Source organism: Puma concolor, chromosome D4, assembly GCF_028749965.1.
Source record: "Puma concolor isolate L17-30 chromosome D4, mPumCon1.1.hap2, whole genome shotgun sequence".
NCBI lineage: Eukaryota > Metazoa > Chordata > Mammalia > Carnivora > Felidae > Puma > Puma concolor.
Window position 1 is genome coordinate 19,958,907 of NC_141679.1, and position 24,395 is coordinate 19,983,301.

Sequence of the window (24,395 nt, forward strand, 5' to 3'; positions counted from 1 at the left end):
TTTTAACTTCATTTGGTGTTTGTTCAATCCTTCTCTGTCATTTATAGGACTGATACCTGCATTGTCAGAGCACACAGCCATTAGAAGTGATACTCTTTCCTGTGTAACCCTCATTTACTTCTCATTCTAGAAGCAGCAGTTATGCTTAATGCTCAATAGCAGTACTTATATTGATTGTCTCCTGCCATTTTGGCAAGTGGAATGTGAGGGGATATGATGCCAGCAGAGGTCTTAAATGGGCTTAAGTGGGCTCTCCTCTTGTGTTTCAGTGGCCAAGGTGAGAAGAGTGTGCCTTAGGAGCTGCTGCCCCACGGTTGGGCCCTTGAGTCAGATATGTGGGACAGACCTCAAATGGACCCAACCATGGAGCAAAACTAGACATCTGGAGGTCTAAAACAGAGTCACTACAGCTAATCCTCAAATCAAAAAATCCCAAATTCTTGTTGATGTCACTGAGCTTTAGGATGATTTTCTTCCACATTATTACAGTATGAGTGGACTAACAGAATATCTTCCAAATTACTGTTACCTAGATGGCTACCACTGTGCCTATATATGAGGCAACTGCGTACTCAGATTTTGAGAATTCTTGAACTCTTGGTGCCTCTCCAGAATATTTCACATGGTTAAAGTTTCCCCCAAACAAGTCTGGTAATGTGCCATAAAGACATCTCCCTAAACTTTTATTAAATATAAAGTAGAGTTCTATTTATTTTCTGCTTGTATGTAGTTAAGATGCTTTTTATGAATATAAAAGGATGAAAAATTGTACAGGAACATCTTTTTAGCTAGCTGTTATTCACAGGGGAAAATTACAATCAAAATGGGCATTTCACTGAAAGTAGAGCACTGATGCCCCCAGTGTCTCTCAATGCCAAGTAAACAAAGGCACTTAATAAGTATGGAAACCTGCTCTCTCCATTAGAGAGGGAGAACAAGTTGTTCTTAAGTGGTGGAGGGATGCTCTTAGCAACTATTTGCAACGCTCTGTGAGCTTAGTTATTATGTTGCTATGAAGCAGCCTATTGTCCAAGTGTAACTACAGAACCTTGAAAAGTAGAGAAGGAGAGAAAGGGCTGGGGAACTCATTTCATTCATCCATTCATTCATTCATCCATTCATTCACCAAATATTTACTGACCAGGTTGACCATGTGTATAGCACCATGGTAAGAAGTGCACAGAGCACAGAGTTGTATCCGCACTCTATGAGAGCTTAGATACCAGCGGCGAAGATAAAATGTAGATGCCTTATGGCAGCTCCAGACGTATCCTACTAAACTGTTCGCAAGTTCAGAGAAGAGAAGGGATCCATATCTTGCTTGGATTCTCAGTGAGGTTTTCCCAGAGAAGGAGACATAAGAGTGGTGACTACAAGAGTTTTTAATATTATAATACACGAGCTGGAAGGGAGCAAAGATGTAGAGATAATTAGACTCATCGATTAAAAACAAGTCTGGAGGGGCACCTGAGTGGCTCAGTTGGTTAAGGATCTGACTCTTGATTTCAGCTCAGGTCATGATCTCACAGTTTATGAACGGAGCCCCGCATCAGGCTCTGTGCAGACAGCACAAAAACTGCTTGGGATTCTCTGTCCCTCTCTCTTTGCCTCTCCCTCCTTCTCTCTTTCTCTCAATAAATAAATAAAAAACTTAAAAAAGTTTTTTAAACTTTTTAAAAAAAAGTCCAGAACGTGAAACTAAAGCCAGGTTACGGAAAGTTTTAAATGTCATTCTTAAACATTTGGGCTTTACTGTGTTGGCAAGATGCATCAATGGAAGGTTTGGAACAGGGCAACAGCATGATCTATGAACCTTGGGAGGTGTAATAAATGAAGTTAAGTTGAGCCTGAATGTGGTATTCTCTGAAGCAAGCATGATAATCCACACGTAAAATAATAAATAGTGGAATTGGAGTAATGGCAAGGCAGATAGAACGAAGGAGTATCAGGCATGCTGTAAGGGAAAAACTGCCAGGGCTTGCTCATTGATTAGGTCCATTCACTTGTTCATTCAACAAGTGTTATAACTAGTGCTTCCGTGACATGTAGCATGTAGTAACTGCGCTAGTCCCCGGAGATGCAAGAGGAAGTAAAACAATGTGATCGCTTCCTGACGGACCCTATAGTCAATATCTATCTTAAAACGGCTGTGAAATGTGATGAAGGCCTGAATGAAGAAGAGGTACATGGTGTTTGGAGAGCTCAGGCCAGGGGGCCTGATGAGTTGAGTAGGTTAAGGGAATGCTTCCTTGACAATGTGATACATGAGCTGAGAAGGATGAAGAGACATTAAGCACATACAGACCAGAGGGAAGGATATTTCATGTAGAGGGAAGAGCATGGACAATGAGCCATGAAGCATGTAGGCCTGAAAGGAGTCCACTGTGGGCCAGATTCTTGAATACAAAAGGGTGCAGGATGAGACTGCAGAGATCATGCCCCCATCATGCTCAGGGGATGCAGTGCCCTGTAGACCAGGGCACTCAAAGTGCCAGTGTGCAATGAGATAAGGAGCCTGTTCTCGAATGTAACTCGCACACTGCCACTTTCATCAAGAAAGTCTTGCATGCTGAACGAATGAGTATGTTTGGTGCAGGCTTGATTTACGTTCTGAAGCAAGCTCTTTATCTTATAAAACAGTAGCAGTTCTCACCCAGCAGCTAGTCTGTGACTCCACACTGAGGAGCAGTATTTTAGACCATTGTGAGGAGGGCTGCCTTTATGCTAAGGGCAACGGGAAGTCATGGAAGGATTTGAACAGGAAGTGGTGGTGGCTGCACTACAGAGCACGGGCTGGAAGGCAGCCAGAGTTCGTGGAGAGAAGATGAAGAGGGGCGCCTGGGTGGCTCAGGCATTTAAGCCGCTGACTTTTGATGTCAGCTCAGGTCATGATCTCCTCGGTGGTGAGTTTGACCTCTGAGTCAGGCCCTGTTCTGACAGCGGGGAGCCTGCTTTGATTCTTTCTCTCCCTCTCCCGCTCGTTCTCTCTAAACAAACAAACAAACAAACAAACAAACTTAAAAAGATGAGGAAGTCTGTGTCTGAAAACCTATTTTCCCACTGAAATAAGAGGTATCATACCTCCTCATACCTCTTCAGGTCAGAGAGCAGGGACACAGAGTCTAGTGGTGACACGAGAAGAGTGGAGGAGATTTGGAAGAGCCATTGTGAACAGCTTATGGGAGTGGAAAAAAAGAAATGGGAAGCACATGACAGTTAAAATAAGACAGGACTGGATCCAACAAACTCATTGCTCTGAAAGCAGGTCCAGAGAAGATCAGTGTTGGAGATGAGCAGAGAGCATCTGCACTGAGGCTCCATGGGAAGGTAAGCTGGGTTCGACGTCTGGGTATAATGTTGTCAGGATGAACCAGGAGTGAAGTACAGTGAATAAGAGGTAAAACAATCCCACTCGCCCAGCGGATGCTGTCAAAAACCAAACTCCGCCCACTGAATAAAACAAAACAGAAAGATGAGTTTGTTGCAAGGCTTTCAACCTCCAACCTGGGAAACTCAAAGCGAGGAGAGCAATCAATTCTGAGTCGCTCACAGGTTAAGGGATTTTTATAGGGTGATGCATAAGTTATTTGGTTTTTTCAGCGGATTGGTTGCCTACTGGTCTTCTATTTTATTTGGATCAGGGTAGCTGAGTCAAGGGAACAAGGAAGTCCAGAGAAGGGATGATCAGACTTGGCATTTGGGGATTGGCTGGCGTGCTCTGCTGATCTCTGAGAAGAGCTACACGTTCCTGTAACTTAGATTAAGTTTCCCGTATGTGTGGCAATTGAAATCTCCATTCCGTCCCTAACAAAAATGATTTACCCTTTAGCTTGGTTCGACAGTGGAAGAGGAATGCTGTAAACATAACGCCTAAGGCCTGACCAAAGGACTATCACTGTTCTAGAAAATGCATACAAACACAGGTTCTGAGGCCAATTATCTGAGTTCTACTTACTTAGCTGTAAGGTACCCAACTTCCTCTGCCTTGGTTTCCCCTTTTGTAAAGTAGATATACAACCGTTACGTTCCTTGGCGAGTTGTTAAGAAAATTAAATTATTTCATACTTAAACAATGCTTAAAAGGATGCCTAGGAGACAGAAAGCACTAATTATGAGAGAGTTAACCCTCGCTGTCAATACAAAACAAAGTGACTATTAGTAATCACAACAATGTCCTGAATTCATGGAAGTCCTTACAACATGCCTACAACCGTGTGAGGTAAGTAGAAACAATACAAGTGAAGAGTTACTTGTAGAAATTGATACAGACAGCAAAGATTTAATGCACATGCACGGCAGCGGATATTCACTCGGTCGTTTGCACATCCCTCACCAGGGGTCCTCTCTCCTGGGCGGTGCAAGCATAGACACTTGTCAGAAGTTTAAACTACTTTGTAAATGTGATGCTACGTCCGTCTCTCCCTTTAATTCGATCAACCAGTTAAATCCTTTTCTGCAAACCCCAAATTCCGAAAACAGCCTACCTTTCGCACCTTCCTCACCTCGAACGTCCCGCCTCGAACATCCCGCCTCTCGGCCTCAGGCCCCGTCCCCAGGAGAGGCGGGGCCTGCGTGCGGACGCACAGCGAGCGCGCTGACGTCTCCGCGCCCCGCCCCCCACAGGCCCCGCCCGTCGGCTTGAACTGCAGCCCCGCGCCGCGGAGGACGGTGAGGCGGGAGCCAACGGCCGGCGCCGCGGGGCTGGGGGCGGCGCGCGAGCGCGGCGTCGGTGGGCCTAGCTGGGGCCGGGGGCTGTGAGTCTTCTGGCCGAGCCGCCGCTCCTGCGCAGCCGTGGGATCGCAGCAGCCGGGCCTTCGACGACCCGGCGTTCTGGGGCGCCAGCGGGCATTGTCTCCGCCGCCGGCGTCCCCGAGGCCGTCCCCGGGCCATGATCGACTCGGTGAAGCTGCGCCGCGACAGCGCGGCCGACTTCTTCTCGCACTACGAGTACCTTTGCGCGCTGCAGGACTCAGTGCCGCTGCCCTCGGTGCGCGCCTGCCTGCGGGAGGGCGTGCTGGACTTCAATGCCGACCGCCTGCGCGTCGTGGACTGGGCGCCGCTCCTGAGCACCCTCAAGATTAACAAAGATCTGCCCCTAATCTCCATCAAGAGCTTCTTCCAGCCGTGGCTTGGCGAAACAGGTTTGTAGTTCCCGCCAACAGTGGTCCTCGTGTCGGTGCCGCGGCGCGAGATTTTAGACGGTGCCAGGTGGAGGCTGGGCGCAGGCACGGGTGTGCCGTGCCCGGGTATGTGTGCAGCACACGGGGCGTGCGGCCTAGGACTCTTACCAGCTCGGGGGGCCCGGGGTGAGTCACTTAAGGCCTGCGGGTCTCAGCGGTCTCTTTCGTAATATAAACTAACAGGACGTGCTGTGCCTGGCGATTACAAAGATGCACCAAGTTAATGCTTGTAGAGCACTTAGCGCAGTTTGGGACATAATTAAGCATTCGACGTATGTTACCTATTGGGTTACCTTGGTTTCTGCCATGCCTTCATACACTCGCCCACAGAGCCCAGATCTGCACCTGGGGCCCAGAGCTGTCTAGCACGCACGATTGGATACCCCACTTCACCCTTAATCCAGACTAAACCCTATGATTTAGTCTGATACAGAACAAAGCATTAGGAAAACTGATACATCCCAGCCTTTTGCACCATTTCCTTTTGAATAAGACATGGCTGTTAATCAAAAAAACGTTTTTGTTTTGTTTGTTTGTTTAATCACACATAGTGGAAAGAGCAGAGATGGGAAGGCAGCCTAGGGTTTGAATTCCAGGGTTTACACTCTGTGTGGTGGGAGCAAGTTACTTTTAAACTACAATCCCCATACTTGTAAATTAACATTTCCATGGGTTGTTAAAGAGTACACTTAACTGTGGTGAGCACCGAGTAATGTATAGAATTCTCAAATCACTATGATGTACACCTGAAACTAATATAACACTGTAGGTTAACTATACTGGAACTTTAATAAATCAATAAATACTTTTTACCCCTAAAAATTAAGCAGGTTGTTGGTATACAAGTGTCCTGGCACTGGAATGAGTTCAGCCAGCACCCAGCACTGCAGGAGACAAGGTTCCTGCCCTGGAGGATCTCCTCTAATGCTGGGAGAGGCAGCAAGTAAACACCAGCACCGAAGTTAGGGCTCTGGAAGAAGTGAGCTCTGGTGCTGTAAAGCTGAGAATGTTAGAAGGGAAAGCTAGGGAGGGTTTCTTGGAGGAGCTGCCTCCTTTGTAAGGTTGTGTGGGAACTGCTTGTGCCCACGTTTGAGAAATGTAAGAAAATACGGCAAAACTAAGGTAGAGGACTGCAATTTAGGGTTTAAAGAAGGGAGGGCTGAGACAGGAAACCTGGTGGGGGCCACACAGGGAGGGGCCTTGTTTGTCCTATCCAGTGGTTGGATGTTTATCCTAACGGCTGTGAGGCACTCAAGGATGCTGAGGTGGACTTTTGATTTAGAAGCTTGCTCTGACTTCCATCTGGAGGGCAAGTTGATTGGGAGGAGGGCGAATTGTAATCTGAGATATCAAAGAGACAAATGGATGGGGCCTGGGGACCAGTTAGAAGGACGGGGGGACAGCAAGCTTGGGTGACAATTTATAGGAGCACCCTTCTGTGAGACACAACACAGCAGGAGCGGATTGGGGTCTGGGGTCAGGGAGAAGATCTCGCTTCATCCTTAATGCTTTAAGAGGGCCCTGTGGGGCATCCAAACGTGTGTCTAGATAACTCTGGGCTCCAGGTGCAGATCTGGGCTCTATGGGGGAGTGTTTGAAGGCATGGGAGAAACTAAGGTAACCCACAAAGAAGATCTAGAAAATCCTACCCCTAAAAGATGTTTTTTAAATGGGCACATTTGAGTATGTTTATAAGCTGACGCAAAGTAGCCAGCACACAGGGAAGGTGTGAAGATACAGGAGAGGAAATAAACTACTGGTTTATTTTTTTTAAAAATCTGGACACTCAGGGGCACCTGGGTGGCTCAGTCGGTTAAGCTTCCGACTTCGACTGGGGACATGACCTCACAGTTTGTGAGTTCGGGCCTTGCATCGGGCTCTGTGCTGACAGCTCAGGGCCTGGATCCTGCTTCAGATTCTGTGTCTCCCTCTCTCTCTGGCCCTTCCCCTCTCAAGCTCGCTCGCTCGCTCTCTCTCAAAATAAATAAACATTAATTTTTTTTTTTTTTTTTTTTAAATCTGAACACTCGTCATGTGCCTGGCCCTTTTCTAGTTTCTGGGTTTCATGTCATCTGTTATCTCTTCTGCAGGGACATCTCAATTTGTCCTCTGGTGAAGAGAAGTGAGATTATTGTCTACATCTCATTCAGGTTTAGGAACTGTTCTGTTCCTCTGGAGCGACTTGACTTATCCAAAGTAATAACTTAGAAATCAGAAGAAATTACAGTTGGAAGGGATCTCAAAGTCAAGGCCATTGTACTTAATCTTGCCTCATACTTCACAGTGAGTGTATGAAAAATGTATCACACAGACCATTCTCTTCAGAATTCCTTCACTGAACCTTTGTTTTCTCTTGCATCCCGTGGGTCCAGACTATACATTTTGTCCTCCTAGGTCTGTTTCTTTATTCTCACCAGCTTGTAACCAGTTGTTGCTGCCACTGAGCTCAGTTTCTCTCTCCGTTCATCTGCCTATTGGGCTTCCGTGATCTTCTAAAATGAAAACGTGTCCTTAAAATAATGCTCATAATGGCTCACCGGCACAGGATCAGCGTGCATTGGCTGCACAGCTTGTGTCCTACACAGAAGCATGGAATCTGAGCCGTGCTCTACTAAAGCCCCAAGGGGCTGGTTGACCTTGGGGAAGGGATGCTTTTTCTAATCTATCTGATTTAGCTACGTTTTTCTAACCTGTAGAGGCACCCTTACTGTGCCCCTGGTAGCCCTGGTCCTCTTTACCTATGAGATAAAAGCCATCGGCTTTTTATCCCAGGCTGATTTGGACCAACCTCTCCATTTTAATTTCTTTCTCCTCCCCCTTGCACCCTGGCCTTTAGATGTCCCCACCTGCAGTATTTTCTGTGGCCGGCAGGTGCCAGGCTCGGACGTCTTTGCACTTCCCACGCAGACTTTATGTGGTCATTCTCCTCTTTCTAGATTCAACTTCAGCGTTGCCTTGAAGCCATCACTTAGATAAAACTTTTTGTTTTCACAGGAACCTCTTTGCATGTAATTTATGTTTCTGTAAGTCATGTGATTGACTTTTTGAGTTTACATGTGTCCCTCAAGGAGGACTTTAAGAGCAGGATTCATTTTTGTACCTTAGCGCTGAGTAGATATTTTCTAATGATGACAATACATATTTTACAATAATTTTTGTTTTAGGTTCTGACAGAAATAAAGTTTGCAGAAGTCGTGTTCCTGCAATAAGAAGCAAAGATGTGACCTTCCAGTTATGTAAAGCCCTCAAATGCTGTTTAAGTATATCAAACGCTCTGAAGAACCTAGAGTTAAATGGACTAGTTCTGAGAGAGAGAGATTTAACTGTTTTGACAAAGGTAAGCCTTCTCCAGTGTGTCCTGCAAACACTGGATATTTGCTTTAGAGGGTAAACCGACCCTGTAAAATTTTTAACTTTTTCTCCCCCTTAAAGGGATTGAATAAATCGGCTACTCTGGTGCACCTGTCTCTTGCAAATTGTCCGATTGGAGATGGAGGTTTAGAGAGTAAGTTTCAATCTTGTTTAAGTCTCCTCCCGTCAGACTGGTCTCATGTTTCCCTGCACGCATGTTAACTGCTGTCTGTACCTTTTCTTGGTGCTGCTGTACCTGGATTGTCTCTTGTGCCTGTTAAAACCTTGGCCTCATCTCACTTGTACGCCAAAAGTCTGTCATGCTGTATACTCTGAACCAGTTCGACTTAAGATTTTGTTAAGCCACCAGCCACACACACATATACTATTCTGTTTTTTTGTGTGTGTTCACCTTTTTCTTTTCAAGAAATGTTATGGGAAAGGAAATAGCAAGATGTAAAGACAAAAAAAATCATTATCTTTAAATAGTTAAAACTACTCATATGCAATCATAATTATGTAATGCACTATGTTATGTACTAAAATAGGGAACGTATGCAAAGATCAGCAAACTCAATGGTGTTGGTAGGAGCGTATCATGGAAATAATCACGGAGAAGGTGATTGTTGATTGGGGTCCTGAAGAATTGGTGTGTGTTCACTGTGTCCAGTAGAGTCTGGGGTGGTAAGGAAGGCTGCATTTTAATTTGAAGGAACTAAGAGTTTGACATCTTCCATCTTATATTGCTCTAGTATATTTCACAGCACCTAATAAAACTCTGGGTTTATAGTTGACATTTAAATTGATTGATAACCGAGTTTGGGTTGTATCACTGGAAATGAAAGTAGGAAGGGTCTTAGGCTTTTTAGGTTTCTCTTTCTTATGTCCCAAAAGGTATATAGTACTTTACTGACTAGTTGGGAATAAAGTTTTCAGTGTTTGCAGTATTCATTTTTAGCATCTAAATAGAATTAAACTATTGCTGTAAACTGGCATAACACTTTGTTGCTGACATATTTAAATTTTTTTTTTAACATTTGTTTATTTTTGAGAGATACAGACAGATCATGAACAGGGGAGGGGCAGAGAGAGAGGGAGACACAGAATCCAAAGCAGGCTCCGGGCTCTAGGCTCTGAGCTGTTAGCCCAGAGCCCACATGGGACTCAAATCCACAAACCGTGAGATCACGACCTGAGCTGAAGTCAGATGCTTAGCTGACTGAGCCACCCAGGAGCCTCTGTTGCTGACATATTTTAGAATGCACCAACCCATCAGTTGTCTGGGAAGACTGTAGATAGTGAATTTAAGAATACAGCTGTAAACCTCCAATAGGCTCAGGAAAAGCAAAGATGTCAGGATTGACCAGACTGTATAGGCTCTTCATCTTATTGTATGTGTGTTTTTTTGTTTTTTTTTTTGTTTTCCCTTTTAGTTATTTGTCAAGGTATAAAGAACTCTATCACTCTTAAGACAGTAAACTTCACGGGCTGTAATCTGACGTGGCAGGGAGCAGATCACATGGCCAAGATCTTAAAGGTGACTTTACATTTAAACTTTCATGAAAACGTATTATGTGATTGAAACATTATTATTTTGATTCAAGATGGCAGGGGTTTTGTTTTTTGTTTTGTTTTTGTCCTTTGATACATGTGCTTGCAGTTTTAGTTTTATTGAAAGAATATGACCAGTTTTCAGTTTGGGATTTTCCATTTAGTGAAGGTAGTTCACTTATTCCTAGAAATAAGAAATTTCATGTATAAAGACATCATAAACAATACTGTCATGTATTTTGAGTTACTGAAAATAGCCCATCACCTGTGATAAATAGTTTTTTTAGAATATAGCCACACCCATTTTTGCTTATATAGTGACTGTGACTGTTTTCATCCTATCCCAGTAGAGCTGAGTAGTTGCAACAGAAACTGTATGGCCCCCAAAGCTGAAAATTTTACCTTTGGGCCTATACAGAGCAAGTCCATTGACCCAGGATACAGAAGACAGTGAAGAGCATGGATTCTGAAACCAAATAGCCTAGGTTCAAATTCCAACTCTCCAGTTTCATAGCTTATGACCATGGACATATTACTTAGCCTCTGTGCTTTGTATTAAACTAACTAATTTGTACAAAATAGTGCCTGGCACATAATAAGCACCATGTAAGTGTTTTGCTGTGATTCCCACTTGTTGCTTTTATAGGTTATTGTTAATAGAAAAACACCAACGATTTTCCATTTTAGAGTGTCACAGGCACTTTGAGTCTTTTGTTGTTTGAGCATGTAGTAAGATTGCTTTCTTTTTTTTTTTTTTTTTTTTAATTTTTTTTTTTCAACGTTTATTTATTTTTGGGACAGAGAGAGACAGAGCATGAACGGGGGAGGGGCAGAGAGAGAGGGAGACACAGAATCGGAAACAGGCTCCAGGCTCTGAGCCATCAGCCCAGAGCCCGACGCGGGGCTCGAACTCACAGACTGCGAGATCGTGACCTGGCTGAAGTCGGACGCTTAACTGACTGCACCACCCAGGCGCCCCGAGATTGCTTTCTTTGAAAGTCAGTGTTCCCTGTAACCAAAATTTATCTTATGAATGTAGAGAAATAAATATATCTTTCTGACTATATCTCTGGTTAAAAATCAAACTATCAATTTCCTACAGCATGTCAAACTGCCTTTGCATGTTGCAGGCCACTGAAGTTAGTGTACATACCTTAAAGTAGTAAGCAAGATCCCCTGGGTTAGGGAAAGAAAATATTAGACCCCCTATATTTGTTTTTGTATCATTTAAAAAATACCTTGAGAGTTTATAATGTACACGGAATATATGTACAGAACTTCCTGTGTATAATTTTTCAATCAATAAGATACGTGTTGCAGAAAGTGCACTTGCAGGATGTCCAATCAGGTGTTTGGAGACCACCGGAGGACAGAATGATACAGCCTCAGCAATAACAGAATTTAGAACTAATTCCCTGAGTTGGAGTTGGAGATAAGGAAAATAAAATTTGTAGAATGTAATTGATTGCCAGAGTTTATATAACTGATCAGCAGTCATCCAGTGGCTAGAATCTAACCAATCGCTGGCAAACTAAAATCTGGGTCACTGGACTTCTAAACTCGAATCGACTGTTAAATCTCTTGGGTTGACCGTGACATGCTAAGCCATCTTCAGTAGGCCTCCCCTGTTTCCTTATTCAAACGTCTTCATTTCATCCTCTTAAATCTTTGAAGTATCAGACCATGAGAAGGCACGAAGAAACCTGGGCTGAGAGTCTTCGTTATAGGAGACCTGACCTGGACTGTATGGCTGGTTTGAGGCGTATCACTTTGAATTGCAACACGCTCATTGGTGACCTTGGCGCAGGTGCTTTTGCAGAATCTCTCAGTGATGATTTATGGCTTAGAGGTAAATTCTAAAATGGAAAATAGTGAATTTTTAAATGCTAAATATGCTTAGCTTTTGGCATGATATTGTCATAGGATTTTTTTCAAAGCCTTATTTTTCCAGTACCTTTTACTGTGCTTTACAGCTTTCCTAAGAATTACATATATTTATTCTTCACAGAAAATACAGAGTAACAAGAAAACACAATTACCCATAGACGCAATCACTGTTCATTTTTGGTATACTTTCAGTGTTTTATTTTTCTACAAATATCCTCGTATACTTCAGAGACGAAAAAAGTGGACTCATAGCACACTTACTAATTCATGCTCTTGTAATTAATGATGTATCCTGTGGTACTCCATTTATATTGACATGCAATAGTGTAATCATTCTTTGCAAATAGATGTAGACAGTTGTGCTTTTCCCTGTAGGAAACAATGTGTGGTGAAAACTTTGTTCATACATCTCTGCATCCACTGGTATTACTTATGTAGATTAAGTTACTAAAAGTGGAATGACCTCATAAGATGACATTTTTAAGACATTTATTGCATGTTGCCAAATCACCGTTCAGAAATTCTGTGCCGATTTATAATCCACCTTAACGGTGTCCGTGAGGCCTCTACCCTCACAAGCACTGGCTTGTGTCACTTTTAAAAACTATAAGACAAACAAAAGTTAGTAGCCCTCCCTCTTTTATGCAAGTAGGGTTACTCCAGATTTTATAACTTTTCTCATTTCATATAGTATGAGCTACTTAATGAGTCACTAAATTTCTATCTACCACATCATTTTTAGTGACTGTTCAGAGTTCCATTGCATGAATATGCCATAGTACACTCAGCTTACTCATTCTTGATAGATATAGGAGCTCTTTGCAGTTTTTCACGTAAAAACAGTACTCTGATACATACCCTTGCCTACATCTATTATTGGTTAAATTCTTAGGGAGTTGTTGGGTCAAAAGGGCATGTACATCCTAAAGGTTTTGTTTATGTGGTCTTGACGTAATCTGGTAGAACAATCATATTATATTGTTTTAATTTGTATTCAGTGTATATAGTAGTGACAATTAACTATTGTTAGTAATTTAGCTAGTTGGTTAATTGTATCCTCTGTCCATTCTATAGTAAGAGTTTGTAAGGGTTGCTTCATATCATTTCCATATATCTGGCTCACTTCTTTGTACCCTGGGGTTTTAAAAGCCTCCAGTTACTTTAATGTAATGGTTTACACGACACTTTTAGAAAAGGGCTCATATGATAGTTTCCTCCTATGTAATGTTTTGTATGCCTGTGCTTTTGTGATGATCCCTTTGGTTTAAATGAACTACTAGTGTTTCTGATCACTTGTTCTGTTCTTTGACCTTTTAAAGGGGTGTTCTTGACTATCATTCTTTGTTGATAAGTTCTTAGCATGTGTTCCCTATTCACACATTGTTTGGATTTGTTATTGTTTACATCCTCTTGAGACATCTTTCTTTATCTTTTTTGTTCTAAAACTAACACTTATTACAAATCTTCTATTTGGCTTTTTTCTTTCAACTCATTTCAAGAGTGATTTGGAGCTCAAGATCATATCAAAAGAATGCAGTGCAGTTTCTGAGCTCCACCGAGTTTTTGTATATGAGGTTCCCACTGCCACCAGCATTCTTGCTGATTATGAACTGGGATTCCTTTTGTGATGTGTTTCACTCATAGACTGTATCCAGTCATTCTTCAGCTATGTAATCGTAAAGTATGTTGGGTGATATGTTGGTACTATGGGCAGGATAATTGAGGCACATCCAAGAATTTTTTATTGGATTTTGTATTATGTGTGTGTATACTTTTCTGTTTTTCTTTTTTCCATGTCCAAGATTAAAACCCTGCCATGATTAGGCTTGTACCAAAATCTTACACGCAGGAATACATGACAGTTGACTGTGTGTTAAATCTGTGTAGAGTTGGCAAGTGACCTTTTGTCTTTCATCAAAAGCACTTGACCTGCAGCAATGTGGCCTCACCAATGAAGGAGCAAAGGCTTTACTAAAGGCCCTGGAAACCAATAGAACTCTGGTCATTCTGGATATAAGAAAAAATCCGCTTGTTGGTATGTCGCATCTTCTTTAATCGATTAACGAATGGCAAAACAAAGAATTTGTTCATGTATTGACAGTGTTTAAAATTTAATGTGTTTACTTTCCTAATCTTATACTGTTTTGAATCTTGTACTTCCCTTGTGTTTTTAGCAAATAATTTACTAATTAAAGTGAATTGATACTTGTAAATTGCTCTTGGCTGCCACTCTGTACAGACTTGAATCTAGATAATGAACCTGCTTCCACCAAGAGAGCTATTTCCTCCTTGTGGAACCTTTGCATTCTTGGAAAGAGCATTTCACTCATTTCTAAGTTACCGAGTAATTTTTTAATCGTTTCTGTGTTCCAGACACAGGTTTTAGGCACTAGGAATGTGGCAGTGAATCGGATATTCAAAAGTCTTGTCCTCCTTCCAGTGGAAGGGTGCAGGTAGAAATGAGTAAACAGATAAGTAGTGTACTTTTAGATAGCAGGAAGTACAAAAACACCTTAAGGTGAAGACATTGAATGGGGCAGTAGGGCTGTATTAGATTTGTCAGGGGACAGCTTCACTGGAGAAATGACATTTGAGGGGACACCCAAGTGAAAAGTGGTAAGCCATGGGAGACCTGGAGAAAGCACGTTCCAGAACCAGGAGGCTATGTGTGCAGGTACATAGGTGGCAGGGTGGGTAAAGTATTAAGGAAAAGTGCAGAGGCCGCCATAGCCAGAACACTGAGTGAAGGAGAGCATGGTATGCAGTGAGGTCATGTTGGTGGCCAGGGGCATGATCTTGTAAGGTCTTGGAAAGCCCCAGTAAGGACATGAATTACTCTGTGTGAGCAGAGGGTTTTGAGGTGGGAAAGGCTTGATCTGAATAGCGTTTCAGTAAGATGACCCTGGTGTAGAGAATAGACTTGGGAATGAGCGTGGGGGATAAAGAAGGGAAATGGGGAGACCAGTCAGGAGACTGTCACTCCAGTCAGGAGTCCAAATCGGGGCTGTTTCTGGCTTAGCTTAGGATGGAAGGTTGGAGCTGGTGAGTGGTTGAATTCAGGTTGTGTTTTGAAGGTGTAGCTAATAAGACTTACGGATAGATCAGATATGGGGTATGAAAGAGATAGTAATAAGCAAGTCCTAGATGATTATGTGTGCAGCTGGTGGTACCACTCACTGAGAAAAGGGGGGCTGAGGAGAGGGGCAGCTTTGAGAGACTCAGGACTTTGGTTTGATGGATTAGGCACCTGTTAGGTATCTAAGCATCTGGACAGTGCCCCCAGACTCTTTGCTTTATAGCCAAAGCTATCAAAGCCACTTTAGACACAAAGTGTCTAGATTTTATCTCGGCTGCTGCCAAAATAGAAGTCATTGGGGACCATATGGGAGGAGGCATACTTTCATCTTAGGTTTTTGAGGAAGAAATTACAATACTCAAAGGGGGAAATAGGTAAGTAACTGCATAATGCAGGTCTTATACTTAATTTTATGTGAGGAGCAGTAATTAGTTGGCTTTTGTTTTTAAATGGGCATAACCACTCATTGGGAAGCAGTTACTATAATTTCAATTTTATTTCACTTTAGATCATTCTGTGATGAAAGCAGTTATTAAAAAAGTTCTCCAGAATGGAAGGAGCGCCAAGTCAGAGGTAACACGTAGTTCTCTAGGAAGAATTTTTCGTTAATTGCATGTTTTTCTTTTTTTTTTTTTTTTCCTAATAAAACTATCAAGGCATTTTTCTGCCATCTTAAACCAAATAAGTCAAATCAAATGGCCTTCTGTTTTTGAAAAAATTGTGTGATTCTTTAATATACGGTCTCAGGAATGCAGATAGCAAACCTTTTATTAACTTAAAATATCTGAATTTCCAGTTGAGATCAAACCTCATAAATTACCTGTAACTGAAATGCATATGTATTATTTCTCTTCCAGTACCAGTGGATCACTTCTCCATCAGTGAAGGAACCATTCAAAACTGCTAGACAGAAAAAGAGAACTATAGTTCTGGGAAGTGGTCGAAAAGGGAAAGCTACTATTAGAATCGGTAACTCTTTCTAGCCTGGCTTTTTAGCACCTACTAGAGCTTACACCCCTTATGTGTTCCCGGGTGCTAAAACTGAAATCTCTTCTCATTATACGACATCAGTGGTAACAACCAATATTGACGATGTGCAGATTAGAAAGACTGTAAATGTTCTATACAGATGATGCGAATTTATAGAATGTAGAAATAATTTTTAAAAAGAGATACTAATGTTTCCATTTTTTTAGTTAAGCAACGTTATGTTTCATAGAAAATTCATTATTTTGAATATATTTCTTTGTTAAGATTTTCATTGTCTCCTTCTGTTGTCTGTTAACACAATTCCATGTGGCTTAAGTATAATTTGCCACTTTTCTATTTTCACTTCATTTTAATTTTATTTTAAGTGTTTATTTATTTTTGAGAGAGAGCGCACGCATGTGATCTGGGCAGGGGCAGAAAGAGGGGGACAGAGGATCTGAAGTAGGTTCTGCACTGTCAGCACAGAGCCGCTGGGCTCAAATTCATGAACCCTGAGACCATGACCTGAGCCGAAGTCGAGCACGTAATCCACTGAGCCACCTATGCACCCCCTTTCACTTCATTTTAAACTAAATTTAAATTCTGTATGGTTCATAGTTATACTTTTTAATGTATTCACAAGGTTTCACTGAGTTGATTTGTCCATTTTTTTAATTACTGAAAAATTTGGGGTGCATACCTGGCTCAGTCAGTAGAGCATACGACTCTTGATATCAGAGTCATGAATTCAAGCTTCACATTGGGTATGGAACCTACTTAAAAAATAAATAAATTAGTGAAAAATATTGTAAACATTTTCATAAGTTTAACTGCTTTTTTTACCACTAAAAGATACATGTTTTTGATTCTCCATTAATCAGCTTGTTTGATCAACAAAATATTAAATAGGAGTTAAGAGTGTTTATTAAATCAGGGGCGCCTGGGGTGGCGCAGTCGGTTAAGCGTCCGACTTCAGCCAGGTCACGATCTCGCGGTCCGTGAGTTCGAGCCCCGCGTCGGGCTCTGGGCTGATGGCTCAGAGCCTGGAGCCTGTTTCTGATTCTGTGTCTCCCTCTCTCTCTGCCCCTCCCCCGTTCATGCTCTGTCTCTCTCTGTCCCAAAAAAATAAATAAACGTTAAAAAAAAAAAAATTAAAAAAAAAAAAAGAGTGTTTATTAAATCAAAAGAAAGCTTACAGTTATCTACCAATTTTTATTTTAAAACAGTGATATTTTAGTAGTTAATATATACAAAAAAGTTGATATTTGTGATATCACACTATGTATTATTATTAAAAGTTTACGTCGTGTGTAAAACATTTATAAAAGTGTCTAAGTTGGGGGACACCTGGGTGGCTCACGTGGTTAAGTGTCCGACTCTTGGTTTTGGCTCAGGTCATGATCTCATGGTTGTGGGATCCAGCCCTGCGTCTCACTCTGCTAAGCATGGAGCCTGCTTAAGATTCTTTTTCTCTCTCTCCATCTGCCCCTTCTCTGCTGGTGCACGCTGTCTCTCACTCTCTCTCTCTCTCTCTCTCTCTCTCAAAAGAAAAAAGTGTCTAAGTCGGTATTTTGATATAATATTAGAAGTAGAGCTATCTATAGGAAAAAGAAGTATATTTATATGTTCAGATTCCTGTAATTTTAGTACCTGGAAGTATATAACAGGACTTTGTGGAATGAGAATAAAAATTTAAAAATTTTTTCTTAGCATGATTAAACAAAGTGGAAATGTGACTGAAGTTTACAAGCTCACTGAGCTGTTTTAAGAGTAATTTTATTTCTTGGGCTTTTTTCTGTATTTGCCTCAGTTATATGGAGACATAGAGGTAAGCCAAATCAGCGTCTGGCTATATAGTTAGATCCAGGTGAGTATAGGGGTTAAATAATTGTGTGAGTTGTGTCATATTCATATTGTAATTGTGTGTGCAGAAAGAAGATAGGAACTTTTATGGGATTTTTTTTTAAATCTCCTAACAAGATAAGCGTAAATTCTTTTGGTTTTACTTAAAAATGACATTTGCATTAGTTTCTGAAAGTAAGGGGAAAGTTGTATACATATAAACCACATACATGATGAACACTATTTGGCTTGAGAGTAATTAAGTTAGACAACAAAACATAGCACATGGTGAATGGAGCTTCTGTGTATTTTAAGAGGCGCGTAAATGTATCCAGAGAAAACATACAGGGGTCATGTGGTGATTACCAGTAAGCTATACTCTATGAAATATTTGCTCTGTATTACCCCTTACACTTTATTTCACATACTTTCGTGATGCTGCTAAAGTAGTATAGTGAAACAGACTTGAAGAACGAATAGAACCAACCTATATTACTTGTTTTCAGTAACATAGAAAAAAATAAATCTTTAAATGTAGGTCAATTTTAATATATGGTTTATTCTAAATAAAGTATATTAGCATGTAGTTCTAGTTTTGTTACCAGATAGTTCATAAGGATACTTGACTCTTCAGTATTGAAATATAGGCTAAGTCTCCATATCTTGCTCTTCTATCCAGTGGTTTCTTTTGTTTTCTATATGAAAATAAGTGAGTAATGAGGGTCAGCAGACTTGAAGAGGGTAACATTGACTCATCTGCCTGTTACAAGCTTCAGTCCTGTTACTTTTATCATTTTCACATAGAAAAATGAATCTTAAATTGAAATTTTGTTCTAATTCAGATCCCGTTTGGCAGGAGTCACGGATCTATCAGTGTTGCTCTACCTTGGAGACTCAGATATACCAAAGCTATTCTGAGAGTCAGCAAACTGAATGTTTCTGCATGATACAAGAAATGTATCATGCATATTTCATTCTTTGGGATATATTTTTTATTTACTTTTGCATGTTTTGTACATTCCACATACTTAATATTTTAGTTAAAATGGTAACTTGTTACTGGAGAGGACTTGTATTTTTAAACGTTACCAGTGTTTTTACAAAATCTTGTTCTTAATGGCTTTTGCATCATCGTCAGTTGCCTGTTTTATTCTTTTAAAAGTGTGAACATGTGATGATTGCTCTGTTGCCCTTTAGTGCATCTTGACTTTTTCTTTTAATGCTTTTGCAAACATAGGATTGGGTACAAAGAAACCTGTAAGTAACGGAAGAAAACACTCCCTTGGTAAAGACAATTATGCTCCTGAACCTCTGCCTCCTGGTGTGTCTGGTTTCCTGCCGTGGCGCACAGCAGAACGTGCAAAAAGGAGCAGGTAGGGCATCTTTAGTCCCTGTCTGTAGTCATTCACCATTCTTCATTTTGGAGCTTCTATTATGTGGGAGGTCTCTGGCGGTTTCTGTAGAGGAAGAACGATAACTCACACTTCTGCCTAATGAGTCCTTTAAGGAAGAAAAGCAAAAACAAAAAAATTATAATTGGGAGTTTCAAGTTATTTCTTAAGTGTCACGACAAAGGTAACCCTGTGGGAATCCAGAGGAGATAAAATTATCTTCACTTGGGCAGGTGATAAAGGTTTCATTAAAGGCAGTTGTGACTGAGCCAGTCCCTACAGTGCAAGAGTAGGAGCTTGGATTTATAGGAATAGGGAAAAAAGACATTTTAGGCATGGAGAATAGTTTAGTGCAGAATGGATGATGGGGAGTATGAATTAGACTTAATCTAACTCGGTCACCCGGCTTAACTCATTTCAGTGAATCAGATTTAGCAAAACAAACTAGATATAACTAGTTTTAGCTGAGTACTTACCTGGGGATAACTGTGCAGAATAATTTTTTGTCCTAGAAGTATAAAAGTCTCTTTACACGGGGGCACCTGGGTGGCTCAGTCAGTTGAGTGTCCGACTTCGGCTCAAGTCATGATCTCGCGGTCTGTGAGTTCGAGCCCCACGTCGGGCTCTGTGCTGACAGCTCGGAGCCTATTTCAGATTCTGTGTCTCCCTCTCTCTCTGCCCCTCCCGCGCTTATGCTCTGTCCCTCTCTCTGTCAAAAATAAATAAACATTAAAAAAAAATTTTTTTATAAAGTCTCTTTACACGATTAAACTACAATTTTAGGCTTGCTGAGTAAATAGAGTAAATAGTAAATCTATAGGCCTTGCTATAGATTATTTTCAAGTAACTTAACCTGGTAGTAGTCAAGAAATTGAGGATGAGCAATTGCTTAAGAAAACGAAGAGTTGATTTTCAATAAGGCTTGAAGTAGGTGCTGTGTAAATTAACCGTGCAGTAGCTCATGTTAAGTTGATGAATATAATCTCCGCTGGGCAAGTGACTGCTGTACCTTTTCACAAATGGTGATGTGAATTATTGTTGTGTAAACTATAGTTCTGAGTCCCCAGTCTTGCACTTTAGTTTTATAGCTTTGTGGTTTCATATCTTCTTCTCATGATACTTAGTCATCTCGAGTCCATTCTGATCACAAGGAGTTGTCAACTGGAGGATGATTATCAGTTAAAGAAGTTAGATTGGAAATCTCAACCATCCTGAACATAGGAAGTGGACACACCTCTCAGCGGTTCAGAGAGTTACCACAAGGCAGTCTGCTAAATTCTGTTCAATTTTCTCCATAGCGGAGCCTCCCAGGTCCTTATTTTGAACTTACTCATGTTTATACACAATTCGTATGTATTCTTAATAGTATTATTGTACATGATACAAGTTTTGTTAACTGAGGTTAACTGGTGATGTATTCACATCAAAGTATAACTGAACTTGTTGGTATCTCTTCAGGGGTTTTCCATTAATCAAAACTCGTGACGTGTATAATCATTTGCAGGTATGTAGTTCTCATATTTACAGTATGTAGAAGGTTGAAGTGGGAAAGGTGGGAGGACGTTCTCTTTGCTTTTCAAACTAAACAGGAACTCCTGGGTGACTCAGTCGGTTGAGCGTCCAACTCTTGATTTCGGGTCAGGTCACGATCCCAGGGGTCGTGGGATCCGAGCTGAGCGTGGAGCCTACTTGAGATTCTGTCTCTCTCTCTCTCCCTCCCCCTCCCTCCCTCCCTCTCTCCCTCCCTCGGCCTCTCTCCCCGTCTCTCTCTCTCTCTCTCTCTCTCTCTCTCTCAAAAAATAAAAAAATAAACTGAACAGAACCTTACAGGGAACATCTCCCTCCCTGAAATAAATCCATTTGAAACTTGTCAGGGCTCTCTCCCAGTGACACTGTGTAGTTGTGTGGATGTGGCACATGCTGGGGCCCTTGTGGTTTCATCTGTAAACAGGGAAGCCATTCTCCAGTTCACGAGTCACCTGTTACCCAGTGAAACAAATTTGACATTCCTGACCCCACATGTGGAGTTATCATTTTTAGGAATGTCCTTCTGTTTTCAAGAAATGTTGTTTGGGGGCTGTATGTAGAAGTTCCAGATCCTGAAGGCAAAATAAAGAGGCCAGTCCCAAAGCTTCCACTCTCTCAGAGCACTTCTCCCTCTCCCACCCACACCACACACATCCCCTATCCTACTGTCTCCTGGTCTTAAAACCAGCCGATCCCCTCAGAGTGTCAGGTTCTCCTTCCCCTTGTCCTAGGAGACTGCGTAGTTGCTCTGAATAAGGTAACACTGTTGTGACTGAGAGAAGAGCGCCCTGGGTGTGAGCCCTGCCCCCCGCATGCCCAGAAGAAGGGGCACACACCTCTTCCTACTGTTGGGATTTTCCTGCCCTGTGGTCGTAATGGGACCCTAGTGTTGTGTCTTCTCTGCAGTTATGGAATCCCAGTGCACCTCTTTTTAATCTGTAGACTTTTTATGGGGTGTGACGAAGTCATTTTTCTAATGTTTGGAAACATCATATTCAACTGCATTCCAGTGGCAGTGAAATTTTACAGGAGAACTACATTACTCTTACCCTAGTTTTGGCTTGAGGTGGCTTAAGGATGATAAAATGAAGTTTTTGATGGGTCAGTTTTAGTTGTGTATGTGTAAGTGATTTATTTTTTAAAATTCTCATGTTTAGCATTCACTAGATATGTTGACTTTCAAATTATTCTACTAATTCTTTATCAGTCCCCCTACTGATGGATTTTCCTCCAAAACTACATTTTGTTTTAGACTTCTGTGCCTAATGGTGGAAAATAAATTTCTTGTCTGCAGTATAAAGTTGATCTGAGAAAAATGTTTACCCTGGCTCCTCACTTGGCTTATGTGAAAGAAATTTTATAAAATAATATGGGTGATTTCAAATATTAATCTTAACAACAGAATACTGTACTTAACAGAATATTTTTGTAACAGCAAAAGTAAGTTACTGTTATTTTGTCATTGCTTGTTTTTGACTAAGGTGCAGTGGAAGACATTTATAAATAATGATACCTCAGATCACTTTTGTTAAATGTTCTGTAATATCACTCTCTGGCTTTTGTTATCTCTTCTACAACCCTGTCTCCTTTCTCTAAGCAATCGAATTTTCCTGTGACTGTGACAGTAGAGAGTCCTTCTTCCTCAGAAATTGAAGAGGTCGAAGATTCTTCTGAAAGTGTTCAAGAAGAGCCTGAGAAAACCAGTTTAAAGCAAGAAGCATTACAGGTACAATGTTATCACTTTAGAGATACACAGATTATTTTTTAAGCTGTGGTGGTTATCTGGCGGAAGCCTGATTACAGCACTGGCTAAGCTCATACATGGATTCTGTCTTCCCCTCAGTGGTTCCTTAGCTTAGACCAGGGCGAAAGGTAGACGTTTGAATTCTAAGAAATGAAAATGAAAACATGTCATCAGTAATATGTATTTTCCTTTCCTTAGAACCATAGACTATTAGATGTAGAGAGAACCTTAATGATCGTCAGATAAACTCAAGGAAACAGACTTCTGAATGAATGTAGTCAGCTGATTTGGTATTCTTATTTTACAGATCAGGAAATTGGAGGTCCTCTCCGAACTCTTCTTTTTCTAAGAGGAAAATATGACCTCATTTTTAATAAAAAAAAAAAAAAAGTTGAAAAAACGATTTGGATGTTGACAGTCTCCCTTCCCAAATTAAAAATACTCAAGAAGCTATATTGTATTGCCTAATAAACCTGACCTCTAACGTCATTTGATATTTCTGTTTGGACAGAAAAGAAAAATTGATTTTTATAACAAATTTTATAACAAAATACCATAGTTATTTTATTTCAACTTTAATGCAGAGCTGACATTGGTAGTAAATAAGGGAAACACTGTTTGGGAGGGACCTTGTCTTTTTTCGTGCTATCAAGGCCACATTTAATTTTTAAAAATGATTTAGTATGGTTTTCTTTTACTGTCAAACTTGACAGATTTAAAACTAGTTATCTCATTATTGTAGGACTGTGGAAATTACTATTTGATTTTTTTAAAAAAGAAAGCCAGATTTTTATTTTCTTAATTAAAATTAATGACAATAATGGAGAGAAATTAAGATAAGTACTTGGAAAATGATGAAGTGTTAGAGTGGGAGGAATGTGTAGTTGATGTAGAATTATCCACTTCAGGGTGCCTGGGTGGCTCAGTCAGTTAAGCGTCCGTCCAACTCTTGATTTTGGCTCAGGTCATGATCTTGTGGTTTGTGATATCAGGTTCCCCATCAGGATCTGTGCTGACAGGGCGGAGCCTGCTTGAGATTCTCCCTCCCCATCCCTGCTCCACTCACTTGCACACTCGTACATGCATGCACACATTCTCTCTCTAAATAAACTTAAAACAATTACCCCTTTCATCTTATAAATGAGCAATTTGTAGCGATTAAGTACTTTGTTACTAAGTTGCAGAGTGGCAACAAGACCCTGGACTATCTAATTTGCATTCACGGTCATTTTAGATAGGGGTTCCTTTCCTGCATGGAGAGACTAGGGAGATTGTACTTGCAAAAGGGACTCTAGGCATTGGGGAAGACCAAAAGAGTTAGGAACTGTAACTAGGGAACAGCTGATTCAAGATGTGTTGAGGATCCTTTTGGCTCTTCTCCATTTTGACAAGACACAAAAATGATGGGGGGCACCTGGGTGGCTCAGCCCGTTAAGCATCCGACTTCGGCTCAGGTCATAATCTCACAGCTTGTGGGTTCGAGCCCCGCATCGGGCTGTGTGCTGACAGCTCAGAGCCTGGAGCCTGCTTCGGATTCCATGTCTCCCTCTCTCTGACCCTCCCCCGTTCATGCTCTCTCTCTGTCTCAAACACTAAAAAGTTAGAAAAAATGATGGTATTAAAATTTTTAAGACCGTCTCCGCAACAATTAAGAGATTTCAACATTTTTTGCAAAGACAGAAGACAAGTAGAAGAGTGTGAAGCCAGAAACTAGAGGAAAACCACAACCTGGAATATGCACAGAGATGTGCTGCAGCTGAGGGGGAAACTGTCCCCCAGGCAGAGATAGCTCCAAGCCCCAGGTGTGCATGTGGGAGAGAGGGTGACGTTAGTTAGAAATATGACTGAAACGAGAGCATGTGGAAAGTTCATAATTG

At 41.2% G+C, this 24,395-nt stretch overlaps 2 protein-coding genes across 8 annotated transcripts in view; one reads left to right on the forward strand and one right to left on the reverse strand.

Annotated features, from left to right (window-relative positions):
* Positions 1-5,087, reverse strand: part of LOC147574746 (uncharacterized) — a 105,838-nt gene extending 100,751 nt beyond the window's left edge. For all 3 annotated transcript variants that reach the window (XM_086685051.1, XM_086685052.1, XM_086685050.1), the window contains exon 1: positions 4,485-5,087. In XM_086685051.1, the coding sequence (XP_086541177.1) occupies positions 4,540-4,890 (351 nt within the window). In that variant the 5' untranslated portion in view covers positions 4,891-5,087 and the 3' untranslated portion in view covers positions 4,485-4,539. The remainder of the gene's footprint in view (positions 1-4,484) is intronic.
* The window catches only part of CEP78 (centrosomal protein 78), a 32,458-nt gene continuing 12,939 nt past the window's right edge, over positions 4,877-24,395 (forward strand). For 3 of the 5 annotated variants that reach the window (XM_086685046.1, XM_086685043.1, XM_086685044.1), the window contains exons 1-12: positions 4,877-5,141; positions 8,345-8,517; positions 8,613-8,685; positions 9,965-10,068; positions 11,757-11,931; positions 13,891-14,004; positions 15,554-15,618; positions 15,903-16,014; positions 17,825-17,842; positions 19,094-19,229; positions 20,706-20,751; positions 22,372-22,500. In XM_086685046.1, coding sequence (XP_086541172.1) covers positions 4,889-5,141; positions 8,345-8,517; positions 8,613-8,685; positions 9,965-10,068; positions 11,757-11,931; positions 13,891-14,004; positions 15,554-15,618; positions 15,903-16,014; positions 17,825-17,842; positions 19,094-19,229; positions 20,706-20,751; positions 22,372-22,500 — 1,398 coding nt within the window. In that variant the 5' untranslated portion in view covers positions 4,877-4,888. The remainder of the gene's footprint in view (positions 5,142-8,344; positions 8,518-8,612; positions 8,686-9,964; positions 10,069-11,756; positions 11,932-13,890; positions 14,005-15,553; positions 15,619-15,902; positions 16,015-17,824; positions 17,843-19,093; positions 19,230-20,705; positions 20,752-22,371; positions 22,501-24,395) is intronic. The other 2 variants (XM_025931614.2, XM_086685045.1) reach the window with 1 other exon arrangement.